We start from the raw sequence: 26,399 nt of genomic DNA, 5'->3' as shown, positions 1-26,399 counted from the left end.
GATCAAATGGGTTGAGAACAAGCAGCCCTCCTTTTTTTTTTTTTTTTTTTTTTTTTTTTTTTCTTCAGAGGATTCTTTTGTATATTATTAAGTGCCAGGACATGAAACAGTAAATCTCTCCTCTCTGCACTCCTGCCTCCTGCCACAGCCCTGCCTGCTGTCCAAGCCAGCCCGTTCCAGGGCTCCCTGTACCTGGATGCCTGAATGGCTGCCTTGCTGATCCCACGGAGGTAACTGGTAAAGCCTGATGCACCCCCCAGCCCTGCCCATCCTCTCACTCTCTGCCTTGCCAGTGAGCCCTTGCAGCTCTCTGCAGTGTCCCCTCTCCCTTCCTGCCCTTCCCTTGCCTCTCCTCCTCCTGCTTCTTGCCTTTTCTCCTGTGTCCTGTCCTGGAAGTGCTCACCCTGAGCTGGGTGTTCTGTGGGACACAAGCCCCTTGCTCGTGGCACAGCATCCCTGTCCCCTGAGCTCTGCTTCCCTGCTGCAGCCCCTTGATCTGGGGCATCAGAGTGAGATCCCAGCAGCACTGCAGTAACTCTCCTGTCACACCTCTTCCTGAGGAATTCGTGAGCTCGCTGGAAAAAAAAAAGCCAACAAAAAGCAGTGCAGGGAAGAGAAAGGCTGGGGGCAGGAGGCAGCTGGAAAGGTGCTGGAAAGATCCTGGAGCAGAGTCGGTGCCTGAGCCCAGCAGGTTCAGTGGTGTTCTGCAGTGTGGTTTTGCCCTGCTGGTTGAGGTTGGGGTGATGTCCCAGGGGTCTGTGTTGGGGCTGTGCAGCAGCCCCTGCTCCAGGGCTGTGGGAAGGCTGCGAGCTGCCTGCGCCGCGCCTGGGAGACACTCGTTGCATTTAATTAAAATTTAATTTGCTTTAGGATTACATTAAAATGTCCAATAATAGCAACTCTCCAAAGGGCGGGAGGAGAAGGGGGAAAGAGGCGTGCTACAGATTGGCTCAGTTGCTGGTGCTGAAATGTTCTGCAAGAGCTGCAGATGGAAGGGAAAATTACTGTGCTTCCCTCTGCAGCCACCGAAAGGGTTTGGGCATCTGTTTGGCAGCAGGGCTTGGGGAAGGGCTTTCTGCAACTTGGAAGTGGGTCCAGCAGCTGAGGACTGGAGACTGTAAATCCTCCTGCTGTGGTCAGACCTCCTGACATCTGGGGAATCCTGTAGGAGAGATGTCCTTGGGTGGGAGAGGCAGATCACAGGCTCTGCCCTCCTGGGACCCTGTCTAACCACTAATGGGCACCTTTGTGTTTCTGAGAGGAGACCCTGGCAGTCCTGCACAACGCCTGTGTGTCACGTTTCCCTCTCCCTTTGTGTCCCTTCCCACCCCAGGTTATGCAATGAGGGATGCTGGGGGCACCCTGGCCATCCCAGGAAGGGGCTGGCAAGGACACGAGGGGCTGGCAGAGAAGTGAGGGCTCCAGGGCTGCTTTGAAATTTAGAGGAAAAAAAGCAATAAAGAAATTTTCTGCCTGGATAAGCCCGTCAGGAAAGAGGCAGTTTTAGTTTGCTTATGCAACCCTGAGTCTAAAGAAGCTGCTTGGGATCCTGTCTGGGTCTCATGGGCTTGTCCCACAGGTGCCTTGCTCCTTCTCTTCTTCCTCCAGCCCCCTCCTGCCCTCAAGCCCTGGGGTTTGTGCTTCTTTCTGGTGCTGGCTGGATCGTGGTATTGGTTGCCCTTTGCTGTCCTCCCACACCTGACCAAGAGCAGGTCTTTCCCACCACACCAGAGCAACTCTTTCCAAGAAACCATCCCAAGGTGCAGCCTTTAAAAGCCTTTTTGCCAGACAGAGCAGCTGAATGACTGCTGGGGCTGAGCCTTCAGCTGCTCTGCTGCCGTGCCCATCCTTAGCCTCTGCTTGGCATCTCACAGGAGGTGTTTCAGGGTCCCTCCCACTGATGAGGGAACCCAGGACACAGGTTTGATGAGGCACAGAACCACGGAGGTGTTGGGTTTTTTTTTTGCTTGTTTGTTTTGGTTTTTTTTCCTCCCCCACTGTGTCTAAATTGGTAATCACCATCTTCTCTGGTTTTCCCCTGCTCACACCTCTGCTCCCCCACCTCTGCCACAGGAACAGAGGGATGAGGACTCGCCTGGGCTGCCTGGCTCACAAATCAGACTCATGTAATGATTTCACAGCTATTCTTCCGGACAAGCCCAGCCGGGCTTTGAAGTGAGTATAGCTGCAGCATCCCCCAGCCCCACTCCTCTCCTTCTCCTCCCTGCTCACCACCCCTCCCAGTGTCATTTTCCTTTCCCTGCCCCTTGGCTGAGCTCTGACCAGTTCTTGCAGCCACAGGAAGGAGGGAAGCAAAGTAGCAGTGGCACAGCAGGGCAGCTGGGGGGTTGATAGGAGTTCTCCCATGGACACACAGGTGGTCCCATGCTGTAGGTGGGACATCTCTGCATGCATTTGGAGATGTCTGACACCAAAAACCAAAGCCTGAGCTCTTGGGCTGTGCCCTGTTATTGCTGGTCACTTCTGGCTTTGAGCCCTCTTACCTGAGCCTGGTTCTTAAACACTACCAAAACCCCTCCCTTTGGTTGCACACCACTTACAAAAGGTACTTCAGACAATCCAGAGTCCTGATTTGTGCCATGGGACTCGTGTGACCCCCCAGCTCACTGCTCATTTCTAAGCTAAGAGTCAAACCTCTGCCTTGAACTCAGAAGAGAGGAGTCAACACTTCTGCAGGGGTGGGATTCATTTCACCTGCATTTGGGCATTTATGATGTAAATGTCTGCATCTGAACTTGTTCTCCGGGGCCTCTGCTTCGAGTCAGTGAGGACAAATTGGTCCTTTTTTGGGTGTGATTCCTCTGGCCTGTTGTACCCACCTGCCTGGGGATGTGAGGTGAGGAGTCAGCTCCCTGCAGGACCCTGGTGCCTCCTCACTGACTCCAGAGGGCACTCAGGGTGATTGTTCCCCCAGACACCTCTGCATCGAGACCTCCAGAGTTAGGTGAGAAGAAGCCAGCCTCCCAGGTGTCCTTGTCACACAGCCCCAGAAGGGAGCAGCAGCCAGGGCTTCTCTGTAACTTGGCTCTTCCTTTTACAGGAGACTGTCAACAGAAGAAGCCACGAGATGGGCAGACTCTTTTGATGTCCTTTTGTCCCATAAATGTGAGTAGAGATCAAATTCTACTTTTGTTTTTTTTGCTTTTCCCCTCTAGCATCCCTACTCCTGCTTGTAGCCAGGGCAGTGTGCATTGCACAGCAGGGGAATGGAACCATCCCTCAGGGACCATCCCTCAGGACCATCCCTCAGGGACCATCCCTAAGGACCATCCCTAAGGACCATCCCTAAGGACCATCCCTCAGGAACCATCCCCCAGGGACCATCCCTCCAGGACCATCCCTAAGGACCATCCCTAAGGACCATCCCTCAGGACCATTCCTCAGGAACCATCCCTCAGGAACCATCCCTGCCCCCAGCAATGGTCACAATCATTTATAGGCAAGGAGCCCTCAGCAGGAGCTGACTGGCACTGACCCCTAGAAATCACACATTTAAAACCCTCCTGCAGACCCAGCTCACCTCACTGGGAGATCAGTTGCATCACCTCTGTTCAGGAATTATTGCTCTGCCTCACTGGGGAATCATAAAGCAGAGAGGGAAGCTCAGAGTGTGGGCTCAGTGCTGTGATGCTGGTGGAGAGCAAAACAAGAGCTGGGGAGAGGTCACCGTGGGCAGAGCTGCTCCAGTGCAATGAGCAACTGGCTTTGCTTCAGGGTTTGGTTTTTTTTTCTGCACTTATATTTTAAAATGTAAGTGTGGAATGGTATTATTCTTTTAAATGCAGTGTCATTGTGCTGGATAACTACTGAGATGACAACAGTTTTGCTGGGGAATTAAGTGGACAACTTTATACAAGCTGGCTGTCCGAGGCAGAAAAAAGGGATGTATCATTTTAGCAGCAGCATCTTCTTGAGATCATTGGTCTTGCAGCCAGTAGGGGAAAAAATGATGTAGTTGGGTATAGCTAAGGAAAACAAAAGGATGGTGTAGTTGGGTATAGCTAGGAGGGAACATTGCTTTTGTTAAAGTTCAAAACAAGAAGGGAATAGTGCAGTGAAGAGCCTCTGAGGCTGGCTGGGGAGTGGGGAGGACAGGCTGTTCTCAGCACTGTTAAAACTCTGTGCTTGAGCCTCTGTTCCTCCTTCACCAGTGCAAAAGTCAGAATTTCCCTTGCTGGATCCAGGCTGCAGCAGAAGTTCTCTGGTGACAAAGCCAGGAGCTCACACAGACGTGTGCTGACGTTACAGAGCCTGGGTCCTCTTCAGCTGCCTGCTGCCAGTGTGAGCTCAGACCATCAAACCCTACTGCAATTATTTCATCCAACAGACTCCACAAGAGTGCCTGTTCTTATTAGCAAGTCAGTTATCAGAATTTTCCCTGTCTCTAGAACGGAAAGTAGTCCTGATAACTCCCTGGCACCAAATGAAAGATATTCAGTTCCTAATAGCAACAGATCTTTAAAGTTTCAATTAAGCTTTTTTTATCAGCAGTCATGGTGATGACATTGCCTGGTGAGCAGTGACAAAAAAAAAAAAAAAAGTCTAATAAACTACTTTCTGCAGGAATATATTGCAGCTGCTCTGCACATGAGGTTTCTGGAACTGCTTGCCTGAGGTTAGAAGGATGCAAATGCAAAAAGCTCTGGTGAAGCAGAGGTGCTGGCTCAGTTACACTCCTGTGATGAGGACAATAGGGTATGTCCATAAAAGGAACCACAAAATCATGGGGGTTTTGCTTGCCTGCTGCATTCAGAACACAGAATTACCAAATATCTGCAGAGAGCAGTGGTTTTGCTGCTGTTAGACAGGCAAAGGAGTCTTGTGCCTTATCTGACCCAAATTTGACGGCAGGAGAAGCAGTGCCTGGGCTGCCTGCAGCTGTCTGCAGCAAAGCTGCCAGATAATTCTCTGTTTCTGGTGCCAGGAGAAGGACACAACTGCCTCAGTCTGATTCTCTGTGACTGCCCAGGTGAAAACCATTAGCCAGGGGAAGTTGGTATTCCTGCCTGGAGCATCAGCTGGGCTCAGGGAGCATTTCCCTGAGGGTCGAGGCACCAGCAGGTAAAGCTGCTCCTGCTTGGCACAGCTGGCATCAGCTCCCTTTGCTGGACACCCAGAGCACCCATTTTTTGGAGGAAAAGCTGTGATAACAGTTTCAGGAGGCTGAGTGGGGCTTTCTGCTGCAGTCAGGTCTTAGTCTGGGTTTGGGTCCCTTCCAACCTGATCCTTAGAGGAAAAACAAAACCCCAACCCACAGTGCTCAGGTGGGACTCAGGACTTGGACATCCCAGGTGAAAATGGGGCAATCTTTGTGTAGCAAGGGCTTGGACAAGTGTGGAAACAAAGAGCTCCAAGGAAAGGAAAGTGGATCAGAGCTCCCCAAAGGACTCTTTGAAGTGCTAAGGTGACCAGACACAGGACACAGGAGCTTTGTGGGGCTGCAGTATTCTTTATGGGCAAGGCCAGCAATGTGTGCTTTTCCACTTCCTATTTTCATGAGTCTTCAGAAGTTCTCCACAGGGAAGTGACCTGAGCAGGAACTGAGCATTATACAGACTCTATGGAGAGGATGGTCTTTTTTTTTCTCAAATATCCCTTGAATTGTGCTGGCCTTGTGGAGCACACCCCCCCCAACCCTCTCTTCCCTCTCCCAGTGGTTTTAATGCCCTCTGGAGCTGCTGTTTGATCCTGACATGCTAATCCTGGCAGCATCCTAAGTGGAAGATTGGAAGCCTCCAGGTTTTGAAGCACTTGTATGTCTGCAGAGATCTCTGGGCTGGGCAGAACCCCTCTGTATAGAGCAGTCTGATTTGGATTGATTCTCAGGCAACGTGAACAATAATTGGTGTTGACATTGGCAAGAGATGGTGAGCAGGCAAGGCAGAAGGGCTGGCTCTGTCACCCCCCACCTTCCTTTTCCTCTGGCACTGGGACTCCAGCATCCTTCAGGGTCAGCACTGCAGACTGGGATGGATGCAGCAGCTCTGCCCCAGGTGATGGGCTCCATGCAGTGAGGTCCTCTCTGATCTTGGGCTCTCTTCCCATTCTGTGCCAGTGCAGGTCAGGGATGGCTCCCAGGGATGGCTCCATCAGTGTGGTCTGATGCACGTGAGTGAGAGAGGAGTAGTCCCTGCTCTGTGCCCATGGCCAGAGGTACAGGGCAGGCAGATGGAGATGTCATTTGACAGGCTGCTGGAGGGAGATGGAAGCCATGGCATGTCTCACTCTGCATCCCTCCAGGGATGGACACATGGCTTGTCATTTGTCCAGAATGCAGCAGGACAGCCTGTCCTCAGCCCTTCACTCACTTCTCAATGAAGCATCCAACACAGGAAACCTCTGAGCTGGATTTCCATTTTTATCTTGAGATTATTTCCCTCAGCTGCCCCACCCATCCCCCTGCCCCCACGTTTTGTGGTCTCTTTGCTCTTCTGCACAAACCTTAGTGCCCTCCTTCTCCTTCTGTTGCCCACACATTGCTCTGCTTCCCACACAGCACAGGAATATTGCAGCCTCCTCCTGGCTCTTTCAGAGCAGCATCAGCTGTCCTGGTGGTCTCATTGTCCTGCTGGTGTGGAACAGTGCATTAAACAAACGATTGCTGATCACTTTGCTGCTCTGAGGGAGGCTGATGCTTGGTTACTCAGCCCTCTGCCTGAATGATTCAGGCCACTTCAGCTCAGCTCTTCCTCCTATCTCCAGAGCTTGCTTTAGTTGAGACCTGGGTTGTGCTTTGTGTCAGGCAGCTCAGTCCCTTCCTCCACTCTCTGTGGCCTGCAGGACAACATTGGAATGGGCTGTCAGGAGCATCCTCCCCTCTCCCAGCCCTGCAGTCCCCATCTCTTACCCCTCTCAGCCTTTGCAGGTGATCTGCAGGGCTGTAGCTGTACTGCAGGAGTTTGGAACTGTCCAGAAATACTTGCCCAACCCTGCCTGGCAACCCTCTTGTGCATTCCCTTGCTCTGTCTGAATGGAGAGCAGCCCAGTTTTGAAGCTTGCATTCACACTGCACTTTGGAAAAGCAAAAAGCAAATGTCCTCAGCTCCTCTTGCAGACCTGGAACTCAGTAGAAGAGCTTCCATTTCTTTGACTCCATCCTGCCTGCTCTACCAGTACCCATCCACTCCTTTGGCTTGGGGCAAGGGTCACTGCTCTTGAGTCAAATTCCCAAAGAATTGTCCCAATAATTGTCTTGGAGGGCACCTACCCCAGCACAGCTCTGTGCTGCTGAGGGGCAATGCCTTTGGGCTGCACAGCTGATGGGTCTGGTGGTCAGATCCTGCTTTTCATTTCTGTGCTTTTTCAGTGAAGTGTCCCCCTGGGATCCCACTCCTCAGGTGCTCTGACCACTTCTCAGGCTCTCTGAGGAGGCTGGGTCAGTAGTGATGCTCTCCTGATACCCCACTGTGACCCAGTGCTGGCTGCTCCGGCCAAGAAGGTGCCCAGTGGGTGGGATGAGTTCTGCAGTGCTGATCACTCATCAGCAATGCTTCCTTGAGAGCCCTCATGTGCAGGAGCAGATTCCAGTCAACACCCAGGCCAACTTCCAGCTCAGATGGAATTGTCATCAGGTTTATCACGGCTCTGTGATGGACCTGTGGGCAGGGATTTACTGCTGTGCAGCTTCCTGGGCTCCCCTCTCCCAGGCACAGCTGCAGGTGCTGGCAGGCAAAGGATCCAAGGAAATCTGGGGAAAACCTGGCAGCTTTGGGCCAGGGGTGACCTCTCCTGCATCAGAGGTCAGGAGAGGTCCAGCCTCACCATTTCCAGCTCCTCAAAGGCTGTGAGAAGGGCACGACAGGGATATATAAAGAAGTGGAGAGCAGCCAGACACTATTATTTACCTATCTGCTGTCTGAGCTTAATTCAAGATAAAAAGGAGCTGATTGACACGAGAGCAGGAGGCAGAGCATATGGAAACCTTCTGGTCCCAGGAGGGACCTGCTGCAGCTTCTTTCCAGGGCAGGGCTGCAGCAGAAGCTTTTCTCACCTCATCAATCATGACAACCCCTTCTTTTAGCAGATTCTATATTCTGCAGATATTATATTTGCCACACGAAGCTGCTATTTCTGCAACTGATCCTCTGTCAGCCCTGGGGCTGCTGTGGAGGCTGCTGGGGTGGAGGGAAGATCAGGGCAGGGAAAAAGGAGCAAGAGATCTCCAGGGACACAGAGCAGGGGCTGTGGGGCCATAGCAGTGTGCTCAGGAGCTGATGGGATATAAAATGATCTCAGGAAATTACTGCTTTCTCCCTTTTTTACTTCCTTCTTTCTGCAATCTGTCAGCCTGCTGCTGTGTCCTCTCCTTCTCCTCCTGCACAGGCTCCTTGCTCTGTCCTGGCTCCCACACAGCCCCAGCTGCTGGAGGTGACCCTGCTCTGGCAGGGGGCTGGAGGACCCCAGGATCTTTTGGGATCCCTGAGTTTCTGTGGTTCTGTGGTGCAGCTGGTTCTTGCTGCCCTCCTGGGGCAGGCTGGAGCAGCCAGGGCAGGACAAGGAGTGGGATGTGCTCCTTGAAGCTGCTGCTTGCTCTGCCCTGTGCAGTGCAGAGCCCAGGACTGGAGGGGCTTTGAGAAGCTCAGAGAAAGAGAGGCTCAGCCTGTGCTTTGTCCTGTCTGGCACTTAATATCTTTTCTGGTTTTCCCATTGAGGATCTGGGCTGCCAGGCATCTCCCCTGCCTTATGAGCAGCCAGAGATGGGATTGTTAGTTGCTGTTCAGCACTTGGGGATGTTTCTCAGGGCTTGAGACTCAGGACCCAGAAATGAAAAATATCTCCATGTCCTGAATTATAACAGGAAACAAGAGAAGCAGGAACCTGTATGTCCCCTCTTTCAGCTTAAACCCATTCCCCTCCATCCCATCACTACCTGCCCTTGCAGAAAGTCCCTCTCCAGCTTCCCTGTGGCCCTTCAGGCACTGCAGGGCTGCTATGAGGCCTTTCTGGAGCCTTCTCTTGGACATGGACTTGCTGTGGACATGTGAAAATGATCCTCACCTTGTCCCAGGCATCAGCCCTTGGGCTCCAACCCAGATCCCATGCCCCCCAAGACAGGAGGAGAGGGGGGAGGCAGCACTGCTGAGGTCCCCACAGCAAAAAGTGGGGAGCTGGAGCCCCCATCTCACTGTATTGCAGGAGTTCAGGTCCTACAAACCCTCCTCAGCCCCTGTCTCTCCCTGCCAGGCACACATGCACCTTCCCCTCACATCCTTTTGGGGAGTCTGACCTTGCCGAGTACGTTCCCGATCCCATCAATATTTTTAGACACTTGCTTGGAAGGAGCCAGTGCTGATTCAGGAGCTTTCCAGTCACGCAGTGCAAATATTCAGCCTTTATAGAAAAAGACCAGGGAAAAGTTAGAAACATGTTACTGGAAAAAGAAGAATTAGGAACCAAATTTATTTCTAGGCTAGAGGAAGGACAAAGGGCATGTGTGAAACCTTCGACTGCTTCAGCCCTGCTGGGGCCATTTAGGGAAAAGAAATAAGAAACAATAGCTGTGTCCCTAAATACAGCCAGGCAGGGCTTTAAGAGGACACAGACTGCCTCATAAATCTTTCCATATTTCTAATCTGCCCCAGATGACTCAGATTACATTACTGAAATGTCACAACTGCTAAGCATTAACAAGTGATAAGAGCCCTTTTATCACTGACAGGACAAGCAGTAATTATGCCCCATCCTTTCCCTCTCCCCTTTATTGTAGCTCTAACACTTGGACTCTCCAAGATCCTCCCTCTGTTTAAATAAGAACCAAGAATATGTCACAAGGCAGTAAAGCAAAGTGGCAGAAAACATAGGAGTCAAGTCCACGGGCTCTGAGTTTTGTCCAAGGTTTTGTCTTGGTGACAGGAAGGACATGGAACAGGGACTGGATCTCTGGAGCTTGATGTTTTCCAGAGGAACTTTCCCAAGGTTAGGTACCCCAGTCCTGAGGATTGCCTTTGGATATGTTAGCTGGCAAACTGCTTTTCCAGAGCTCCAGCAAGTGATGTTTGGCTTTGTCGGCAGCTGAGAAGGCAGGGGATGCAGCAGCCTGAGTTATGGACACGTCCTGGGATCAGAGAACTTGGGAGAAAATCACCTGGTCTTTGGTAGGCAGGGATGGGTGGAGGGATGACTTCTCCCTGCCCAATCTCTCCTCCCCTTGTACCTCCTCCCTCCCTTGCAGATGGGCTGGCTGCTTTCCGGGCTTTCCTGAAGACAGAGTTCAGTGAGGAGAACCTGGAGTTCTGGCTGGCCTGTGAGGACTTTAAGAAGACCCGTTCAGCAGCCAAGCTGGCCTCCAAGGCCCAGAGGATCTTTGAGGAGTTCATTGATGTGCACGCTCCTCGAGAGGTGAGTGGATGCAGGCAGAGCATCCCTGTGGGTGCTGGAGCTTTGGGGTGTCCTCCCTTGCCCCCAGGAGGAGGGGGATGCTGGGGAGGACAGGAGTGCAGGAATGCAGGGATGCAGGAATGCAGGGATGCAGGGATGCAGGAATGCCATCCAGGCTGCTGGAGCTGCCTCTGCTCCTGGCAACTCATCCCCTGGGGAGGGCAACTGCTCCTGATGCCAAATTAGTCACAGCCAGTGAGTTCATGGGCAGCTGCATCCTACATTTCTGAACCCCTGGGAGCTTCCCAGGAGCAGTTCCTTTCACCTTGCTCCTCTCTCTCTCTGACACATCCCCCAGCAGGCTGTGGGCTCATTTCTCACAGGAGGTTTTGTGTAAGAGCATCCCACACTGCCTAACTTGTTGACTCTGGTGGGAGGAGTGTTTATTTGCTGAGTAACTCCCAGCTCAATTAAACCTGGTAAAAGATGCAAGGAGTCCCTCAGGAAAGCACAGCCACAACCCCAAGCCTGGGACTGTACTGCCAGGAGGAGGCAATGTCTCGGTGTTGGGTTGTGTCACTGCAACCAGGAGGGTACTGACTACACCTCCTCCTGCCCACCCCTCCAAAAGAAAAAAAAATAAATCTCTTTACTCCATCTCCTGAGAAGCATCTAAGGGTCATGCTTCAACCCACAGCACCCCCAGCATCCTCCTGCTGGTTTTCAGGGAGCCAGGGAGATTTGCCAGGGTCTGGGTTAGAGAAGTGATGGCAGGTTGGATGGCATCTTTCCTAAAACTTGGCTCTGTTGCCATCCTTGTGGGGTGCTGTGAAGTGACCCTAAAGTGACAGAGGGCTGAGGTGCAGTGCTGCCAGCTGAGCTTTACTGCCCAGACTCCCTCAAGTCTGGACACTGAGTTAATAAGCAGAAATAACAACTTTCCAGCCAGGTTTTAAACAGTAACTCTAATAACAAAGGCTGATTGCTTTGCTAGGGAAAGAAAACAGGAAAACTCAGGTTGATTGCCCTGCAAACCAATGGCAGCCACAGCATCGGGGTGGTTTGTTTTCTGAAGTCCCTGCTCCAGATAATGTAACACAAAGATGCTATGGGAAAAGCCAAACAATTTATTTTATAAACCAGAATTTAAAAACATCTAAGAAGAATATGCTAATAGGTTAAACTCAGCTGAAAACCCATCCCTCCTGGTACTTGGCGTGCAGTGAAGAATCAAGTGAATGGAGAAACCTTGGTCAGCAGGAGAAGGGGTCAGGCTGTGTCAGCATTCTCAGAAGATGTGAAGAGCCTGAACAAAAATAACTTGATTCCAGAAGTGCTCAGCTCAAGATAAATCTTGTTCAGCTTTCCCAGGTTTGGGGCAGGATTTGTGACACTGGATCACGAGACCCAGCAGGGTCTGGGGGGGGTTGTTCAGGACGAGTGTGGGACCTTGGTTCTGTTCCAGATTTTACAGGCAGGGCTGGAAGGAAATGTGCCATGGGAGCAGGCAAACACTGGGAGCAGGCACACTGGTCCTCAGTACCAAACTCTCTTCTGCTGCTTTTCCCCAGGTGAACATAGACTTCCAGACACGGGAGCTGACGAGAAGAAATATGCAGGAGCCCTCCCTCTCCTGCTTTGACCAAGCTCAGGGGAAGGTGCACAGCCTGATGGAGAAAGACTCTTACCCCAGGTTCCTGAGATCCAAAATTTACACAGACCTGCTGTCTCAGACCCAGAGGAGACTCAGCTAGAGCAGTGATGGGGCCCTCAGGAACCACCTGCTTCCCACAGCCACCAACCCCCCTACCCAAATGTGAAACTTCCTTGGTGTTAAAAGCAGTGGGAATGAGAAAAGAGGGAGATGGGGAAGAGGAGGCTTCCAGAGTGTGATCCAGATGTGGCATTGGGACTTTTTAAGTTTCTGTGCTTTTTTTGGTTAGCATCTTGCAGCTGTTGCCTCTCTCCAGCACAGACCCGTAGTGCTCTGTAGTCCCAGGGTAAGGCAAGTTTCCTTTAGAATTACTGCCTTGGTTTGTGTGGAAATAACACCACTGCCCCTCTCCATCCTTCCAGACATCTCCCTGGCTCTCACCTCTCCTCTGAGTCTGGAGGGGCCCCTAAGGACAGTTCTGAAACTCCTGGGGGTGAGTCCATCAGCTCCTACCTTGGCTGCTGGGGTCTGGATCCAGAGACCACGAGGAGAGAAGGAGGGGAGGGAGGGAGACAGAAGACAAAGGTCCATGATTTGTGATGCTTCCTGCAGCAGAAACCCTCAGTGAACTCAGCTCCCCTTTCCATTTTAGTTGCACACCTTGTGGCACCAGCCTCTCCTTGTCCTCCAAGGATGGAGCTCAGAGTTATTTTCTGTATGTCTGTCAAGGAACTGAGTTTTTCTCATGAGGAAGGGGTCCCAAAAGCTCTCGCTGGACCCACTCTCCCAGTGTGAATGGCTGGTTTTCATTAATGTTATTTATTTGTACAGCAGTTCAGCCTCAGGATCCCAGCTCTCATTCAGGCTTCATTGTGCCAAAACCTGACCCCAGGAGGCTCCTGGCCACCAGAGACATCAACAGACTCAGTGGCTTCTAGGGAACAACCTGCCAGGTGCTGGGAAGGGATTGAAAGCAGGAATGTCCCCTCTGCCCCATGCTGAGGTCTCAGAGGAGCACAGGACCTGCCCAGAGTGGCAGATAACAGGTTTCATGGCAGGGAGAGGGAACATCACAAGTTATAGTTTGTTATTTACTGAGCACTGATGTGTCACCTCTGGGTGCCATGGGGGTTCCCTGCCATGTGAAGAGCTACTGGGGACACAGCTGCAGGGAGCCTGCTTAAAACCAGGGCCCAGGGAAGCACAGAGTGAGCAGGACAAGTATCCAGGTGGGAAGTGGTCTGTGAAGTCTCCTCTGGCCCCATTCCCCTACGTCTGGAGGGCTCTGTGCAGATGCCCCTGGTGTGGGACCTCTCTGTGCTGGGATGGGATGTGGAGCATCCGAGGCCCCTGTTTCTGTGGCATTGCTGCTCCAGCTTATCAGCTTTCAGATTCTTGCAATATTTCCTCCTGGAGAAGCAGACAGCCTGTCTGGGGATTTGAGCCTACAGACCAGAGGTTTATTTTCTTGGTTTTATGAAGGCCTGGAAAATGACCCCATGGATTTCTTCCTTCTCTGAAGCAGAGGCCGTAAAACTCTGCTCCAGTTTGGGGTGGTGGGTAGTTTTGATCCATCAGAAAACTGGGTAAATATTAGTGTAGTGTGGTATAAACCAGGTAGACTCAATTCTGAAGCTCAGCAGAACCTGTGTGGAACCAGATACAACAAACCTGCTCTTTGATATTAAAAGTCACTGTCCAGGCATTAGGTAGGAAGCAGGTTTTGAGGCTTTTTTAAGGATGCTGTGCAGAACATAAGACAAAGAGATTTTGAATCAAGATAGGGATGGTAAATGTGTCTGGTTTACTCTGGAGTTGTATTCCTGTGGTCTCTAAGACACCCAAGTCTCAATTCAGTGCAAGTCCCAAAGGTATGTTTTGGTGGGAAAGCTGCTGCAGTACCTGGCTGGTTGGTTCTAGAACTCTCCAGTTGTTTTGTAGGACAGGATCCGTGCAGGTAGGCACTGGGAAGTGCCCCAGGTTCATCCATGGGATTTACACCTGGCAAAGAGAAGGTCTGGTGGGACAGGTGACTGGGGAAGCTTGTGCAGTGCTCTGGAAGGAGCCACAGAGAAGAGCAAGGGATGGAGTCGTGTCTCCAAGTGGAACAGAGCCACAGCACCTGTGTGGGCCCCTCCTGCTATAAGTGACAGGGAAGGAGGAGGGGAACTCATCCCAGGTCCTGGTGAAACACCCCCAGTGTTCACCTGGAAGGGAGGATGCAGAGGCCCTGGCTGGGAACAGGGCAGGGCAGGGCAGGACTCTCCTTCCCAAGAACCTCCCTGTCCATTACACCTGCACAGCCAGCACTGAGGAAAGAGCAGAACCAAGAGGCTGTTGTTGAGGAAGAGCAGCTCAGAAGTGGGGATGATTCCCAGGCTTCCCTGATGGCTGCTCCTGTTCTGTGACTCCAGAAAGCCCAGGAGGAAACCTCTCCCAGGGAGCTCCTCCAGCGTCAGTGCTCATGGAAAAACTCCCCAGGAGCCAACACCCTGTCACAACCAAGCTCCCTCTCTCCTCCATCAGCCTGGGAAATTGCTTTCAGCAGGCACACTCAGAGGTGGCTTTGCTGCTGGTGGAGGAGAGGGGATTTGCCCATAAAACTGGTGCCAGGTGAAATCCTCCAAGGGAAGCATCTCCAGCATGGAGAGGAGCAGAAGTGGCTAAGGCTTGTGAGTCTGTCATGGTTATTTTGGTTGCTGCTCTTACAGTTTGGCTCTCTTGCAGGAAAGCAGACTAGTTATTTAAAGTAATATTTACTTTTCTTTCTTTTTCTTTTTTCTTTTTTTTTTTTTTTTAACAAGAAATTGGCACCAGCTGCTTCTTCTATGCCAAATGTCAGTCTGAAGTGAATTAAAGTAGGCAGCTTGTAGCTCTTCCCCTTAAACCAGGGCCTGATTAGGGAAATAATGACTGAGCCAAAGCTTTGGAAAGCACTGAGTGATGATTAATCCCTATCAAGGACAGATATCCTATCTTTGATTCATCTCTTCCTGATAGGAAAGGGATATTCACCACTTACAAACCACGTTTCTCCTCCATCCACAAGCACAACCCTCCCAGATTTTTTCCTCCTGTTTCAAGTGATGTCAGAGTGTGCCATCACACAAAGAGAGGGACAAAAAACCCCAAATTGTTTGGCTTAGCTCCTTCTATTCTGTGTGTCTGCTGGCACCTGTGCTGTCAGCTCCCAAGTCCTTTGACAGCCAAAGGGAAGAGGGATTTACAAATTCCCTTTCCTGGGAGCTTCAGGTGGTGACTCCAGAGGCAGAGGTACCACTCAGATCTGCTCTGAGTTTCTTTCTCCTGCTTCTCCTGAGCCATCCAGCTGGGATGGGATGATTTCCATCTCTTCTGCTGGACTTGTTGGTGGACTGGTGGTCACTGCCCTCTGACTGGGTGGACTGGTGGTGGCTGCCCTCTGACTGGGAAGGTGTGAGGGGCACAGAGCTGCTCACCTGAGCAGGGGAGGTGTCTGGGGTGTGGGGGATTAGAGTGCATGTGGATTCATGTGTGTGTTACTTAGTGTCTCTCCTACTAGAGAAGCTTTTCTGAGACCTAGATGTGCATGATAAAATAGGAGAATTAGGCGCAAATGACATAAAAAGAGATTTTTAGCCAGTGTTGTGTTTGCCTCGTGTATTAAGTTTGAGTAGTACTAAGAGATGTAAAACTCTGCTAAGCTTCCAGTTACCCCTAAGAGCACATGTATCAAACTGAACTGAATGTTCACTGATAGACACAAACCCAAAATGTTTACAGCATTCAGAGCAATAGCAAAGCATACCTCACGCTGGCCCTGGAGTGCCTCTCCCCACTCACTGCGAGCTCTCCCCTCCCTGGAATCCTCTTGCTTCTCCCTCCAAACCCTTCCCTCTTCCAGACCTCTCCTTCTGGGCTTCCCTTCTCCCAAGGGTTTCCTCCCTGTCGCACTCCTGGCCATGCCCCCTGCCTTTCCCACACCACTGCTTTGCCTCCTACATCTGAGCCTGGGTCTAAGGTGACCTCGTCCCACTCCCTGCAGCCCCAGCTCCCCCTCCTCTCTTCTTTGCCTTTCACGTCCCCAGATGCTCATCTCTTGTCTTGTCACCTCCCTCTGTACCTCCTACTGTTGCTGCTAAGCTCCCAGTAGTTATTCCTTCCCCATTGCCTAAGGAGAAAAAGCTTCTCATAGTCCCTGAGTTATCTTTGATTCCTGGGGCTACTGCAGTCCCCTTCTTCCCTGGCACGGTGTTTTCTCCAGCATCACAGCATTACATCCCAGAACTGAGATTAAAGCACATTTTGCTACTAGACCTCGATGCTTTCCTTTGCAGAAGCTCACCTGGTCCCCACTCCACGTCCTGTGGTGAAGGGAGAGGGCAGCTGGGCTGGGGCAGGGGCACTGCTGGGCTCCCCCTTGGCTTTCTGATATAAAGAAGAAGGAAAAAAAAAAGACTGTAAATAAAGGTGTGTGTGTGTTGTATTTGATTAGTAAAGTCAGTCATTCTGTTCTGTGCCTCTTCTTGGTGTTACTGGAGGGATGTTCCTCTAACTGGGGACTGCAGGGAACCCAACTGGAGTTCAGGGAACTGAGGGCATGGGAGGAGGGTGGTAGAAGGGCATGAGCTTCTGACTGAGAGAGAAAATGAAACCAAACCCAGCACATTTCTGGCAGAAAGGCACAAGAGAAAAAAAGAAGTACCTGCCTCTGGAGGGAGGAATGGGGTGAACTGCCTTGGGGTGAGCTCCTTGTCTCCAGTACCCCACAACTTCCAGTGTGCACCAGGATGGATCAAACCCTGGCAGGTGAGGGGCTGCTGGGCTCTGCATTTGCAGCACTGCTAAAGGTGTTATCCTGAGACACATCCCCACCATCAAAGTGGCTCATCCTTCCTCTCCTCTCCTGTACAACAGAACCAAATTCAATGTGCAAAATCTGGATTTTTCCTTGAAGCTCTCTGGCACCCTCACTGTACAGGGATGGCCCTGTCCCCCTGGCAGGACGGGGACTCCAGGACCCAAACCAAAGCACCAGTCCCAAGCAAGGTGCTGTTTCAGATCTATTTGCTCCTTGGCCAACACCACTGCAGTGGCTTCGAGAGGATTCAGGAGGGTGTTGCTGTACCAAGTGAACTGAGAACTGAGCCACCAGGTCCCTGGGTAGAAAGAACAGTGCTTTTAAAACCTCCTCTATGCCACGCTGTTGTTTTAATCAGGTCCTGGTGCTGCTCAGTGCCTCTGCAGGGGTGTAGGTAACAGCAGGAGGTGTTTGGGCAGGGCTGCTCAGCCTGATTCCTTCCCAGCCAGAGCTCTCCCTGCAGGTACAGTTTGGGGACATGGGTCAGAAATGACACTGTCAGGGGATGGGCAGGAAGGGAAACCTGAGGAGCTTTCCATCAGCACATTGCTGTCCTTCCCTGGGTACACCCCACTGCTGCCTGGGACAGCAGGCACCAAAATTGCCCCCCCAAATCCCGGGATCTGTGTGGAAACAGGGGCAGGAGCAGTTGTCCTTGGAGAAGGCTGCAGCAAAGCTTCCCCTGGCAAAGCCCAGGGTGAGAGCTGGCAGTGGGGAGGGGGTGATGGGGTGGGAAGGGCTCAGCAGACAGGGAAAGCAGCTCTGGGGAGCTGGGCAAACCCCAAAGGCCACTTCAGGGTGTCCAGAGGAGCCTGGGAGGGGTCAGGCAGCAGCTGAGGGCAATCCCTGGTGCTAAAGAGACAAGGGGAGGAGCTGGGGAGGTGTCAGAGGTAAGGGCACAGCAAACCTCCAGGGGCTGGTCCTCACCTGCAGAAAAGGGTTCAGCAGGGAAGGGGGGAGGCCCAGAGGGCACTGCAGGGTGTACACATCCCTCCCTCCCTGCCCGAAGGTGAGTGTTTGCTATGTGGTCTGTACAGGCTTCCATTAAAAACAGACAAGCAAAGCACTAAATGGGCTTGTTTTTCTCTGGGAACCAATGCAATGGAATTTATCAGTTGCTCTGTCCTCTTTTTACTTCCCCCCCCCTTTCTTTCTTGCCCTAATTCCCTTCCCTCCTTTTATAATTTTTCCTTTTCTTTTGCTGCTTCTTTCTCCTGAGCCTCCCTCTGAGCCAAACCAATTTGCATGCATCCAAGGAAGGATCTGCCATTAGTGCTGCTCTGCCTCTCCCTCTTACTTGGGATATATTTAGTCATTGCCCTTGGTGGTGGGTTTTGTTTTGTTTTGTTTTGTTGTGGTTTTTTTCCTGTTCAGTGGCTTTAAAGAGCAGGTGCTGGCAAGAGAAAGCAAAGCTTCCCCATAGCTGCTCTCAGTTACCTCTCCCTGCCCAGAGCCAGCACAGGAGCAGGGTGGGCAGGGTAACAGCTGCCCCAGGAACAGCTTGGCTGTCATTCTAATTTTTAAAATATGTTTTATCTTTCTTTTATTTCCATCATCTCTTTCCACACTGCTACAGATCTCCAGAGCAGCCATTTCCTCACCTGAGCTCCATGTGTGCTTTTGCTGGGAAGAAGTTAAGCTCCCCACTGGGCTTTGCTGTGACACCCAAAGAAACCCTGGAGAGAGGCATGGATGGGGCCAGGCTCTTCCCTGTCCCATCAGTGTGTCCCTGGCTTGGCTCAGCTGCTCCTTGGGGACCCCTTGGGGTGTCCCTTCTGCTGCTGCAGCCTCAGTGGTGTCCCTGCTCCATCTGGATGTGCTGCAGGGCTTCTGCAGGTGCCTTCACAACCTCCATGGTCATGGAATATGGTGAGGAGAGGCTGAGGGAGCTGGGGTTGTTGAGTCTGGAGAAGAGGAGGCTGGGATGAGACCTTCTTCCTCTCTTCAACCACCTCAAAGGAGGATGGAGCAGGGAGGGAGAAAGCCTCTTCTCCTGGGTGCTGTGTGACAGGACCAGAGGAGATGGATGCAAGCCACACCAGGGGAGGTTTAGGTGGGATATTAGGAGACATTTTATCTCTGAAAGGGTTGTCAGACATGGGAATAGTCTGCCCAGGGCAGTGGTGGAGTCCCCAACCCTGGAGGTATTTGAGGGGCCTGTGGTCCTTAGGGCCATGGGTTAGTGGTGAGCTTCCAGCTGGTCAGAGGTTGGGGTGAGTGATGCTGAAGGGCTCTGCCAACCTCATTCTGTGGTTCTGTGACACAGCTGAGCTCTGTGACAAAGTGGTCCCCCCCCAGTCTCCCTGGTGGGCTTCTGGGACCCCCCTGGCAGAACTGTGAGCCCAGTTGAGGCTGGTGGCTGGGAGGTGGGCTTCATGCTGGAGAGGCTGCAGCAGTTACAGGGCTGGAGCTCAGCCCCGGGCATTGCGACACGGATGAATTTTTTTGTGTGTTCCAAAACAAGGACTGATAATGGCAGTGAGTGAGCTGGAGCTGCAGGAGGCTGCTCAGCTAAATGAGGCAGGAAGCACGTAATTAAATGAGATACAGAGCAGCACACAGACATCTGAGTCCAAGCACAGCCCTGGGCTCAGGGGCTGTTGCACAACCCTGCTGAAGGGCTCTGGATTAGAAGATGCTGCACCTCCTGCATCCCGGGCTGCTGACCTGCCCAGCCCTGCTGAGCATCTCCTGCCCTACCAGTGAGGTGTCTGCTGGTCTCTTCTCCCAAGTAACAAGTGGCAGAAAAAAGAGGAATTGGCCTCAGGTGCTGCCAGGGGAGGTTTACATTGGATGTTGGGAGCAATTTCTTCACCCAGAGGGTTGTCATGCCCTGGCCAAGGCTGCCCAGGACAGTGATGGAGTCCCCATCCCTGGAGGGATTTCAAAGCCATGGAGATGTGGTGCTGAGGGACATGGGTGAGAGGTGACCCTGGCAGTGCTGGGGGAATGGTTGGACAAAATGATCCTAAGGGTCTTCTCCAGCCTAAATGATTCTGTGACCCAGGCTGAGCAACTGTGGTGCCCAAGCAGATGCAGCTTTTGGTAGACTCTTTCCCTCCCAGTGAGCTTGTCTAGAGGTGTCTCCTTCACGTGGGGGGGACCAAGCTCCCCCCCCAGCCCTGTCCTGCTGCCAGCTCTGCCTCACCTGAGCCCAGTGGAGGGGACAAAGCAAACCCACACGTGTGGACAAGGTAAAACCCTGCATGCAGTTACCCCATTATTTTATTTTGCTGGCTTTTATTTTGATGGGGAAAGGTTTCAGCTGTCTCACACCAGGGCAGAGATGTGCAGAGTTTCTCTGCTCCAGCTCACATTATCCCTGCTCCTCTCCCCTGGGCTGTGGCTGTGCTCCTGCCATCCCAGCTGTGTTCCTGCCGTCCTGGCTGTGTTTTTGCCATCCAGTTTAATTTCCCCAGCTGCCTCAGGCAGCACGTGGCTCCCAGCACAGGGGCTGTCCTGGTCCTGCTGCCAGAAGTCATCTCTCCAGATGTGTGTGTCTGTAACACGTGCACAGCCTCCCAGAAGTTTTCCTCTGGGCTTGGAGGATGCTTCAAACACCAGGAGAGTCACTGCAGCATCCTACAGCTGCAAACCTCTGGGTGGGGGCTGCTCTCCTGCCCCTGGTGAGCTCCATCCCAGAGCCACCATCTGGGGCAGATCCCAGGACACTGCCTGAGCCTGGCCTCAGCACTGGGGACCTTTTGGCTCTCACAGACCTCTCTGTTTGCTGCACCAGACCTTGGGGTTCACTGGTCTGCAGCTTGGCACTGGTTTAACTCCTCTTCATCCTTCCTCTTTGCTGGTTCAGATGTTTCCCCCAGTTTCCAACCTCTCCCCTGCTTTTAGTCTCATCTTTTCCCCTTTGGTTCCACCTTTACCTGGTGCTTTCCCATGCTTTGTTCAGACTTGCTTTGATGCACATCCCTTCTCTTCTCCCACCCCAGCAGAGAATTTTTGATGAAGTGCAACTTCTGGCTCCTGGGGTCAGACATCAGACCTTATTTTATTCTGGCAGTGTAATTTGGGTGGGTGTAAAAACACTGCAAAAGTTGCACAGAACCTTGTGCTCTCTCTGCAGTGCAAGGTGGGTGTCCTGGGGAGGGCAAGCCTTGGAAATCCCAGGATCTGCACCTGCCCTTGGGATGCTCCCAAAGACCCCAACTCTGCTGGGGATGAGCATCCTCTGCTGAACGCCCCTGGGAAAAGCATCCTGCTGCCCTCCCAGCAGCACCGGCAGGACTGGAAGCCCTGGGGCATGGGGATGGATGGAATTACAGCGCCTGTCCCGGTCCCTCTCCCACCTCCCTCCCACCCCCGCGGTTACTCAGCAGGCTCCGCACGTCGATGAAAACCACCCGGGTCTGGGTTTGTTGTTTTTTGTAGGGGTTTTTTTTCCTGTTATTGGGGAAGCAATCGCGTTATGACTGTGATGCTGAAGGACAAGCCTGGGCCTCCCACTCCCCCCCTCCCTTCACGGCAGAAAACAAAGCTACCTAAGCTGTTATCTTCGCCGGGAGCAGCTTTTGGTTGGCTGGAGGCTGGAGCTGTGCTGGGCCCCCCTCCCACCTTCCACCCGCTATAAATCCCGGCTCCCCAGCCCTCTCCCCGCCGGCAGCACCGGACCCTGGGTGTGGGCAGCTGCCTCTTGCACACCCCTGCCACCTCCTCCGGGACCCGATGAGCTGCTGGGTGCCTGGGTGCCCCCCTCTCGCCATGTGCCGGGGTTTAGCCGCGCTCCCCGTCACCTGTCTGGAAAGGTAAGGGGGGAAAGGGCTCCTCCAGGCCGCAGCTCCGGGGTGCAGAGGGGTAAAAAGCTGAACCATAGCGGCGGAGAGGCTGAGCCAGCCCCTGCTGCTGCTGCTGCTGCTGCCGGGATGTTTTGGTAGAAATTGGGGTGCAGACCACAAGGAAGCACAGGGCGAAGCGTGGCCCGAGGGATTTGTTTCGTCAGCATCCCCCTCCTTGTCCGTTCCCCCCCCCCCAGATCCGGGAGGGGAGCGCAGGGCTGAACCCCCCGAGGGAGGGGAACGGAGGGGGCTGCCCTGTGCCTGTCTGGGCGGACACACGCGCCCGGGCTGCCCCTCCGGCTCCGTCTCGGCACAGTTTGCTCCAGGTTGACGGCAGCAGGACTATTTTTGTCAAGGCGGCTGAAAGGTTAAGCGGCACGTTGGCTCCTCCCGCCCAACGCAGCTCCAGAGCATCCCGCTCCGGCTTGGCATTTAAACGCTTGGTTGTTTTCATACGAGTACTCAGGGATGCCCGAAGGAGCTAAAGCAGGCAAATAGCAGGGGGGCTGCTGGAGGAGGGACACTCTGGGGACAGGAACCCCTTCTGCCGTAGCTTCTGCCCTATTGCCACAGGGACCTGCCTGCAGGGACGTGTCTGGTGCCACCGCCGCAGAGCCACGGTGACGGGCAGCCGCCTGCCTGCCTGGGCACAGGGACGCTGTGCTGCTGCCGGCTGGGTCTCGGAGGCATGGGGTAGGTGGATGGTGCCACCGAGGAGAGCAGAGCTGCCATCTCCACGGGGTGGAGACAGGTTTCTGGTGACTCAAGGGCAGGCAAAAAAAAGACCCCCCCCCAAAAAAAAAAAAAGCAAAAAAAGCAGGGGAGCATCGGCCCCCCGGCAGGGAGATGCTCCCGATCTGCAGTCTGTGTGTTTTCCCAGTGTTTTGAGAACTCCGGAGCACTGCCAGGAGAGAGGGATGGGAAGAGGAGCCAGGGGAGCCGCAGGAGTGGGTGTGGGGGCTCCCGCTGGGCTCTCAGCAGCTGCTCTGCTCCCGAGGGAAAACAACGCTTTGTAAGCTCCTGCTGTGTTACCTGGGAAGAGAGGGGGGAGAACACGGTCCCCTGGGCTTAATGCACTGCTGAGCGTGGTTGCCAGGGAGCAGGAAAAGCAAGAGCAGGAACATTTATTTTCTCCAGCAGAAGGCAAGGAAGCCAGAGAAGCTGTGGAGCAAGGACTGTGCCACGTCTGTGAGCTGTGGGGGCTGGAGGCAGCAATCCCACCTCTACTTTTCCTTCCTTCCAGAGCCAAGGGTCTGAAGACCCGCTTGGGGATCCTGCTTCACACACCAGAGCTGAGACACAGGATCGGGACCCCCAGCAAACTGCAGCTGGGCTCCAGGTGGAGGTAAGGGAGGGCTGTGCCGCGTCCCAGGTTCAGCCCAGGACAGATCCCCGTGGGCCAGGCTGTCCCGGGGGATGCTCCTGCCCATCTGCACAGCTGGGAGGACAGAACTACAGCTTGCTCCCCCCACAGTCCCACCCCAGCAGGCAGGGAAGGCGGATCACTTCCCAGCTCCACCAGTTATAAAATCGGGCTGGGGAACGGATGCTCTGGCATTAGGCAGAAGAGAGCAGGGCCTTAGCAAGAGGCAAGAAACCCAGAGGGCTCCTGCAGCTCCCGGTGTCTGTGACTGCTGCCTGGGGCCTCCAGGGAATGAGGCAGCAGTAAAAGCAAAATATTCAATATTGCTGCTGAAGGCAAAGTGTCTTCTTGCAGAGGAAGCTCTGCTAGGCTTGTACCAGCAGAAAGGGCTCCTCTGAGTATCCTCTGGAGAAGCTGCACCATGGAGCTGAGGTCTGGGGAGCCATCGGGGAAGGTCAAAGAAAGGGAGAAAGGAAAGAGAGCCCACAGGTAATGGCTACTGGGGTCTCCCTTTGGTTTCCTACCGAAGCTGCTGTCCTGGGGCTGGCTCTGGTTAACAGAGCTGCTTGGGTGAAGTGCTGTGGGGCAGGAGAGGTGGTGGTGGTGGGAGAGTGAGCCTTATGTCTTTTTGTCTTTTCCAGAGACTCCTCACGGGAGGCACTTGAGTGGAGAGAGTCCTTCGACCAGCTCCTGAAGAGTAAAAGTGAGTAGGACCTTCTTTTCTCCTCTTGGTGTGAGTGTGTGGGACAAGCACGGTCCCAGGGAGCCAGGGGGTGACCGCATGCCTGGGGCCAGTCTCTGGGGACACCCTGTCCCACCTCCTCAGCTTTAGGAATCAGGACGGGGCCCCTCTCCTGCTCTGGCAGGGCTGGTGCAGAGGGCTGGTTGCCAGCCTTGGGGAGCTGTACCCTTTCCTCCTGGCTGCATGCTTGCTTTGGGGGGGCACCAGCACTGTCTTGCCAACACCTCCCTGCTTCCTTGGGACAGGAGCATCCTGGTGGGCATCCCGTGGGGAGGGGTCCCTCGGGGGGAGCTCCGTGCCATGGGCCCTTTCCCAATGCTCAGGAGAAGGCAGCGTGGGTGCTCCCTGTGTCCTTCTCCCTTGCCCAGCAGCAGCCCCCTCCCCATGGGTGCCTTCTGTGTCTCAGACAAATGATGTGCTGTGTGCCTCCAGGGGTGGCTCTGCCACAGGAGAAGGAATTCAGCCTCCTTGCTGAGCTACACACAGCCATTTTACCCTCCAAAATTTGCTTTGCCTGTGGTGATGAGAAGGGTTTCCCCAAGGGGCTGTGTCCAGCGCCTCTGGACCCAGAGAAGGGAACTTTTTGAGTCCTGCACTTAACCCCTTCCTTACCCCAGGCTTTGCTGCAGGTGCACAGCAGTAGGAGTGCCAAATTTTAATATAAAAGTAGCTGTCTACCTTAAAAGCTATTCCATAGCAAGGGAAGGTCCCCTCTTGGTGCTGCTTTGAGGCCAGTGATTTTTTTTTTATTTATTTTCCCCAGCCCTCCTCATGTGTGGTGATGGCTGATGAGCATCTCAGGCTTTGTAACTTAATATATTCCCCCAGCCTGGCTCTGCAGTCCCTGCTGCAATTACTCTCCCAGACTCCTCAGTTTTCCCTTAGATCTCAGCTGAGAAGTGAATATTAAGCAGTCGCTTCCCAGTTCCTGCAGGAACCTCAGAGGGTTTCTCCTTAGGTAGAATGAGCTCTTTTCCAGAGCTGTAAAGAAAATACTCTGGAGCCTCGTTACAGAAAGGTCAGATAAATAAAACCAGAGGATTACTTGTCTGTGGGAAAGGATTTTATTGGAGTCCAGAGGCCAATTAGCAGTGTCTCAGAGAGTGGAATTTGCCCAGAGGGAAAGGAAATCTGCAGATGTCATGGTCTGAGCTCCCAGGGCGATGCTGGCGGGCAGCATCTGGCAGCCATCCTCCTCTTCCTCCCCTGCTTCTGCCCCAGCTGATGGCTCTCCTCTCCCCACCCAGGTGGGGTGACTGCCTTCCACACCTTCCTGAAGACAGAGTTCAGTGAGGAGAACCTTGACTTCTGGCTGGCATGTGAGGACTTCAAAAAGACCAGATCAAAAACCAAGCTGGCATCCAAGGCCAACAGGATCTTCGAGGAGTTTGTCCAAAACGAGGCGCCCAGGGAGGTGAGAGCATTTTCTGCCTCAAGTGGCATCTGATAGGGTGGGAAAACGGGTTCAATATCCCGGTGGATATAATGAAAGTGGGAAGAGGTGCTCTCCTTCACGAGAGCTTCCATGTCTAACCTCACAGGGTGTGCCAACAGCAGTGGGTGTGAAGCCTTGACAGCATCTTTGTGCTGAAGATGGAGAAAGCAGTTCTTCTCCCCCCACGGGTGTTAATATCTGTGGGTGCTGTTTCCTTGCAGGTGAATATCGACCATGAAACCAGGGAGATCACCCGGAAGAACCTCACGGGTGCCACCTCGGCTTGCTTCAACGAAGCCCAAGCCAAGACCCGCACGCTGATGGAGAAGGATTCCTACCCCCGCTTCCTCAAGTCTGCCTCCTACCAGGACATGGCCAAGCAGGCCACCAGCCGTGGCATCAGCAAGAGGTCACATACCTGACCCCAGCCTGAAGTCACCACAGGGGGATCACCCAGGGCTGAGGCCCACGTGGCGTGGTTCCAGCTGAAGCCCTGGAACTTTAGCAGGATCCCCAGAACCCTGAGTGCTTCCCGCTTCCCACTGAGCTTCTGGGATGAGAAGTCCTCCATTCCCAGGAGAGCAGAACAGGTGGGAACCCGATGCCTCTCCTTGGAGACCCACACCACCACGGGGACAGACAGGGATTGGATTTGGGTTGCAAACCCAGGGAAAAGAGACAGGACTGCCCTGAGCATCAGTAACCCATCTGTAACCAGGGCTCTCCTGCAGCAGGCTCTGCAGAGCTGGGAATCCTCTCTGGACGTGCTGCAGGGCTTCTCCTGCCCAGCAGCCTCCAGAATAACACTCCAAAGACAAGGAGGATTTTCCAGCTGGAGAGACCCCGTGCCTGCCTTCTCCTGATCCCGACGCCCAGCTCCCACCCTCTCCTCTGCACCTCCTGCAGCAAAGCTTGGCGGCTTCTCCCAGCACAGCCTGTCCCTTGCTGGGGGTTTTTTACCCCCTGCTTAGCTACAGAAGCTTTAGATCCTGCCTGCCCCTAGGCCACACACCCAGCTTTTCATTGCAGCCCTTGTTATTTATCTGCTCACCAGGGTTTTATAGCACACACCCCCACATTTATTGGCAGGGCACTGCTGGGAGCACGCCCCTCGCTCGGGGGGCTTTGTCAATTAAATGGTTTCTGATCTTGCAGCCCTGAGCATCCCTCCCCTCTTTCCTGTGTGAGAACAGAGGAGAGAGGGGAGCGGGCAGATCCCTGGCATGAGAGGGGCAGG

The 26,399-nt window shown here is 53.3% G+C and overlaps 2 protein-coding genes across 2 annotated transcripts; both read left to right on the top strand.

The window, feature by feature from the left end:
- Nucleotides 1-56: 56 nt before the first annotated feature.
- Nucleotides 57-12,391, top strand: RGS8 (regulator of G protein signaling 8). The gene is made up of 5 exons (XM_030455097.1): nt 57-230; nt 2,074-2,175; nt 3,062-3,126; nt 10,193-10,359; nt 11,910-12,391. Exons 1-5 carry the CDS (start codon nt 205-207, stop codon nt 12,090-12,092), a joined length of 543 nt encoding a protein of 180 aa, XP_030310957.1. The 5' UTR covers nt 57-204; the 3' UTR covers nt 12,093-12,391.
- Nucleotides 12,392-21,512: 9,121 nt separating this feature from the next.
- On the top strand, nt 21,513-25,621 carry RGS16 (regulator of G protein signaling 16). The gene is made up of 5 exons (XM_008499909.2): nt 21,513-21,592; nt 22,866-22,967; nt 23,627-23,688; nt 24,975-25,141; nt 25,384-25,621. The coding sequence occupies exons 1-5, from the start codon at nt 21,513-21,515 to the stop codon at nt 25,582-25,584; spliced, it is 612 nt and encodes a 203-aa protein (XP_008498131.1). The 3' UTR covers nt 25,585-25,621.
- The last annotated feature ends 778 nt before the right edge of the window (nt 25,622-26,399 follow it).

This window comes from Calypte anna, chromosome 8, assembly GCF_003957555.1.
Source record: "Calypte anna isolate BGI_N300 chromosome 8, bCalAnn1_v1.p, whole genome shotgun sequence".
Lineage (NCBI taxonomy): Eukaryota > Metazoa > Chordata > Aves > Apodiformes > Trochilidae > Calypte > Calypte anna.
This window is presented reverse-complemented; position numbering and strand designations above follow the sequence as displayed.

Excerpts from the sequence above, each read along its gene's own strand:
- RGS8 (XM_030455097.1), top strand. The coding sequence starts at position 205 with ATGGCTGCCTTGCTGATCCCACGGAG. Across the intron at positions 3,127-10,192 it reads TGTCCTTTTGTCCCATAAAT|ATGGGCTGGCTGCTTTCCGG; the intron begins GTGAGTAGAGAT and ends CCTCCCTTGCAG. Across the intron at positions 10,360-11,909 it reads ATGTGCACGCTCCTCGAGAG|GTGAACATAGACTTCCAGAC; the intron begins GTGAGTGGATGC and ends GCTTTTCCCCAG.
- RGS16 (XM_008499909.2), top strand. The coding sequence starts at position 21,513 with ATGAGCTGCTGGGTGCCTGGGTGCCCCCCTCTCGCCATGTGCCGGGGT. Across the intron at positions 21,593-22,865 it reads CCCGTCACCTGTCTGGAAAG|AGCCAAGGGTCTGAAGACCC; the intron begins GTAAGGGGGGAA and ends CCTTCCTTCCAG. Across the intron at positions 22,968-23,626 it reads CAGCTGGGCTCCAGGTGGAG|AGACTCCTCACGGGAGGCAC; the intron begins GTAAGGGAGGGC and ends TGTCTTTTCCAG.